The sequence below is a fragment of the Spermophilus citellus genome (assembly GCF_964194105.1).
Source record: "Spermophilus citellus genome assembly, chromosome: 2".
In the NCBI taxonomy this organism is placed as follows: Eukaryota; Metazoa; Chordata; class Mammalia; order Rodentia; family Sciuridae; genus Spermophilus; species Spermophilus citellus.
The window spans coordinates 70,987,261-70,992,353 of NC_138183.1; the positions used below are offsets into that span (position 1 = coordinate 70,987,261).

At 39.7% G+C, this 5,093-nt stretch overlaps 1 protein-coding gene across 1 annotated transcript; it reads right to left on the reverse strand.

Moving 5' to 3' along the window:
• Positions 1-4,220: 4,220 nt before the first annotated feature.
• Positions 4,221-4,476, reverse strand: LOC308642332 (ATP synthase subunit epsilon, mitochondrial-like; the record flags this gene model as incomplete). The annotated part of the gene is given in 3 exon segments (XM_081281206.1): positions 4,221-4,434; positions 4,438-4,455; positions 4,459-4,476. Coding segments are annotated over 3 exon segments (150 nt in total). The 3' UTR covers positions 4,221-4,320.
• Positions 4,477-5,093: the final 617 nt, after the last annotated feature.

The window sequence follows — 5,093 nt, forward strand, 5'->3', positions numbered from 1 at the left end:
TTGCTGGTAAATGGATGGAAATGGAGAATATCATGCTAAGTGAAATATGCCAAACTGAGAAACTCAAAAGTTGAATATATTCTCTCATATGTGGAAGCTAGAATAAAATAAAGGAAAGGGGGAGGGAAGGATAAAATAACATAAAGTATCAACCATATACAAATTAATAGACAAGAAAAAGGAAGTTTAGTAGAGGAAAGAGAATGGGAGAGGGGAGGGAAGAATGGGGGAACTTGAACTGACATTGATTTCCATGCATGTATGAGTGTGTCAGGATGGACCCAACTACTATGTGTAACTATAAAGCTCTAATTTAAAAAATGTGTAAAAGAAAAGAGTGACTCCAAGAATTGTGTCTTGATTAATTATGTGAGTGGTGATGCTCTTTAGAGGGATGCAAAAAAAAAAAACAAAAAAAAAAACAAAAAAAAACGCCAACATATACCAGTAAGGAGCATGTTGCCCATGCTGTTTTTGCAACACCTGTGAGACATCCATCCAAGAGGAGAGGGGAAAAGCAGTTGGTGGAGTGAGTTTGGAGAGGGAAATTAAATCAAGGAATGGATATCCCAATTTACATTTTTGGGAAAACTGAATTCCTGATGAAAACAATGATTTCTAAATATATTCTTTGTGTGTTCCATTTGCAGAAGCAGTTTAGCTTTAAAATGAACATTTCCCTTAAAAGTTTTAGAACCACATGCAACCCATTGGTTCTTAGGACCATACATGTAAGGATGAGCAGAAGCAATCTGTTTCCAAAAACAAAATGACAATTGTGTGTTGAATCTGCATGGTATTTCCAAACATTTATTTTTTTCCCAACATACCATTCTATCAGCTTGCCCAGGGTGCACCTAGAAGGGGTACAAGGATGCTTTCCTTCCTCTGATCTTCATCCCACTTCTCTTGTCTCATCATCTTTTTAGCTTTTGTCTGCCTCTCCCTATGAACCTGAACTTACCCTATAGCTCAAGTCAGATTCTTTAAGTGCCATGTATATTTCTGGAGATTTCCATAATGAATTTCTACACTAGTGCTTCTTGAACTTTTACATGAGTACAAACCACCTGGGGATCCAGTTAAAATGCAGGTTCTAATATAATTGGTCTGGAGGTGGGAACTGAGAATCCACATTTCTAATAAACTCTCAGGTGATACTGAAGCTGCTGTTCCACGTGTCTTTTCTAAAAATAGTGGCAACCTTTCAGAGCATAATTTTCATGCTTTATGCTAACAAAGTGTCTGTAATTCACCTCCTAATGGAAGTAGTAGTTGTATTAGGTAAGAAAGAAGGAATTGAGGGGAGGAAAGAAAATTCTACCCTGATATCTACATTTGAGCTCCTTCTCTTCACATGTGGTCCTCAGAAAGGCATTAAAATTAAAAATAATCTTTAGAATCTGAACTCCAAAATTACCACATGCCTGTTTAACAAAATGTTTTCTATAACTTAAAAAGATTACCTGAATGTCTCCATATGGGCCAGGACCTAGACAAAATGCCATGGCCGTCCATATCTACATTTTATCGTGGGTTACAAGACCCATTAGAAGGGGCAGGATTCTTTCTTGGCATTTCCCCCATTGGTGATAAGTGATTATAAGTCTAAAGAGCAACCAAGACCACTAAGGACTCCCTTGCTGCCCTAGAGCAATTTTCAACCCTTTGTTGAGGGGATGTTGATTTCTGTTCCTGACCAGTTGGTCTCAAGGACAGTTTCCTGGATCTCACTGGTGAACTGAGTTTGAGCCTGGAAGGCTGAGGCTCCATCAACCCAAGTAAGAAAGGCTCACATTCAAAGAAAGGTAGCATTGAAGAACTGGTGTGGTTCTAGTCTTCCCATCAACAAGATTTTGGGGAAATAAATGGATTTCAAAGAAATGTAGTCAGGGCTCTATGCTACTTAGGGACAAATATTGTTGTTTTCAGCACTTAGTTCAACACTTAGTAGGTGCTAGCTGGCTGACTGAATGAGTGAATAAACTTGGCATAGAGGGGAGGAAGACTGGTATAACAGAAGGCAGCTGGAATTTAGAGGCAGAAAAAATCTGGCCATCCTGGGATGCTGGGGCCTTCTGTTTTTGCATCTGTAGAGTGGGACAAATGATGCCTCTTTGAGAAGTTGCTGCTTCTCGCCGTGGTTGGAATGAAAATTGGAGACAATGTCGTGAAGCAGCTGGCATACTGATTAGCATTGATAATTTGGTTGCTATTTTTATGACCATCATCTCCGTCTCCTTACTCCATTCCTCTGGCTCTCATCCATCCCCTACATCCTCCCCCCCAGCCTACAAACCCACCCCCATCCACCAGATCCTTTACTCCTGTGCTATTCCTCCAAATAAGACAGATTTCTGGACAATTCCTTTCTTCTAAAATGCTCTTTCTCCACCCGCCCCTTCTTATCTTTATACATGGGTGACATCTGTGAGGCTGTGGGTTGAGGCCTAGCAGTGAAGTCCTGAAGGAAAACAAGGAAGCAAACCGGCTGCAGCCTCATTTTTCATTCTATTTACCAAAGGTGCTGCTGGAGGCTTCTGTCTACCCAAGATATTTTTTTTTTCATGTGTAGTGACTTGGCATAGAGTCTAGGGGTGTAGTGATTTTTCACATCCTTTTTCATAAAGCCACGTGTCAGAGCCCAGAGTGACAAGAGAAACATTGCTTCTGGGAAACACGTGGGTTCCCTGGTTCTTGTTGGGGAAATATGATTCTGTGAGTCACACCTTTTGTAAATATGAGACACATCAATAGTAAATTGATTTGGTATACCTTGCCTGCTCAAATAAACAAGAGGGTGTGAAGCTTTAGGAATCTAAGGAATGCATGTCTAGTTTATAAAAATGGGGGAAAATTAAGAAAACCCTTAGATTGGGTCATTAAGCTCATACATGACACCAAAGGCAACTCAGGAAAGGGATTTATGAGATAGCAATGTAAGCAGGGAACTCTCTTCCATCTCTCTAAGCCTCCCTGGAGCTCTACAAAAGTGGATCTATATGGGTTAACTCCTTGTGGAGATGGATTTATAACTCATCCAATAAACACTTTTTTTAAAAAAGTGAGAGTGGGGGGTTAGGGTTGTGGCTCAGTGGTAAAGTGCTCGCCTAGCACATGTGAGGTCCTCAGCACCACATAAAAATAAATAAATAAAAATAAAGATATTGTGTCCATCTACAACTAAAAAGAAAATCATTAAAAATCAATTAATAATTAACTAATTAATTAAAGGTATTGTGTTCATCTACGACTTAAAAATTTTTTTTGAAATTTTTTGAAAGTGAGAATAGGAACTATGCCAATAGAAAAGAAATTAAGTGACTGTGAAGTGTTCTGACTGCTTAACAGAGACTTCAAACTCTCTCTCTCTGCACTGGTCTTCCGAAACATCTTTGGTCAGATTTACCCTGTAAGCAGAAGACCTTAACCATAAGCCTATTTGTGGGGAGGGGTTCCCAACCAATCTGGCTATTCAGGATGAATGGTCCAAAGATCAAAGGACTCCCCAAAGCTTACCCGAGTGGTCCTAAGGGGATGCTTAGTTGAGTAATCCCCCCTCCTCTCAGAGACTCCAGTCAGCTTTTCAGCTCCTCCATTCTTCATGGTGGGCAGACAGCCAAGATTATCAGACAATGAGGAACACCTGCAATGATCACCACAAACAAACAAACACAGAACTTGTAATAAATAGGCTATTCAGAGCAGAAAATGTCAACATCTCTATGATGTACCATCCTGAATATCCACAGGGAGATAAAGATATTGCACTCATGAAATCAGAATAGGATCCTTTAATCCAGGAAAATATAGAGAAGAAAGACAGCTTTGGGACATTATATATATGAAACAAAAAATGAAAATAATTTAAAAAGAGAAATTAAGAGATAAAGCTAAGAAAATCTCCCAGATGGCAAACTGACAAAGAGAGAAAAAGATAAGAAAATAGAAACGTCCAAGAAGTAAAATACTAAATAAAAAGATGAGAAGAGAAGAAAAAAAAAAGGGGTGTGGGAAGAAAACATTGATGAAGTAAGTCAATAAAAATTTCCAGAACTGAAGGAGATGAGTTGCCAGTTTGAAAAGTCTCACAATCTAACATGAAAACAGATCACACCACTGCATACCAGTATGAGTCTCCAAAATTACTGGCAACATTTTTTTTTTAAGAGTGAACCACACATCAATTTATTGGCATCGTCAATTTATGAGCAAGACAGTTTTTTTTTTCATGAAGTGAGATGATTTTAATCTGCCATAACATGTGCCCACACTTCTTCACCTTGAAAATGTAGCATTTCAAGCTTTAGTCAGGATTGATTATTCCTTTTTTACTTTTACAAGTTTTATGCTGCTGCCAGAAGTCTTCTTGGCATTTGCTTTGAATTCTGCCTTCAGTGCATCCCTCACTGCTTTTGCACAGATCTGAGAGTATCAGATATAGCTGAGTCCAGCCTATCGCCAGCAGGCCACCATGATGTCACGAGAGGGGTGCGACCAGTGGAATAGAGAAAATGCGGCAGTAGAGGCTCAGCCAGGCTGCAGGAAGGTCAGGCCTGAGAAGCAGAAGGAATTACTGGCAACTTAATTTTGTTTGCTTGTTTTGGGTAGGTACTGGGGATTGAACCCAGGGGTACTTAATCACTCAACCACATCCCCAGCCCTTTTTCTATATTTTTATTTAAGATACAGGGTTTTGCTAAGTTGTTTAGGGCCTCACCAAGTTGCTGAGGAAGGCTTTGAACCTGCCATCTCCCGCCTCAGCCTTCCAAGCCAGTGGGATTACAGGCTGGGTGCACCACTGTACCCAGCAACACTGGCAACTTTAAAAGCATCCAGAGAAGAGGGGAAAACAAACAAAAAGTTCACCCACAGAAGAGCAGCAATAAGATTAGGTCCAGACTTCTCAATAGCAGCACTGGAATAAAGAAGGAATGAAGTTATACATCTAAAAATCTTAGGAAAATCATCGTCCCTAGAATTCTACAGTTAGATAAAATATCATTTGTGTATGAGGGTAGAACAAGGATGTTTTCTGCAAGGCTTGTTCTCAAGAAATGTATTTCCTATGCTTGCCCCTCTTTGCTGTCACT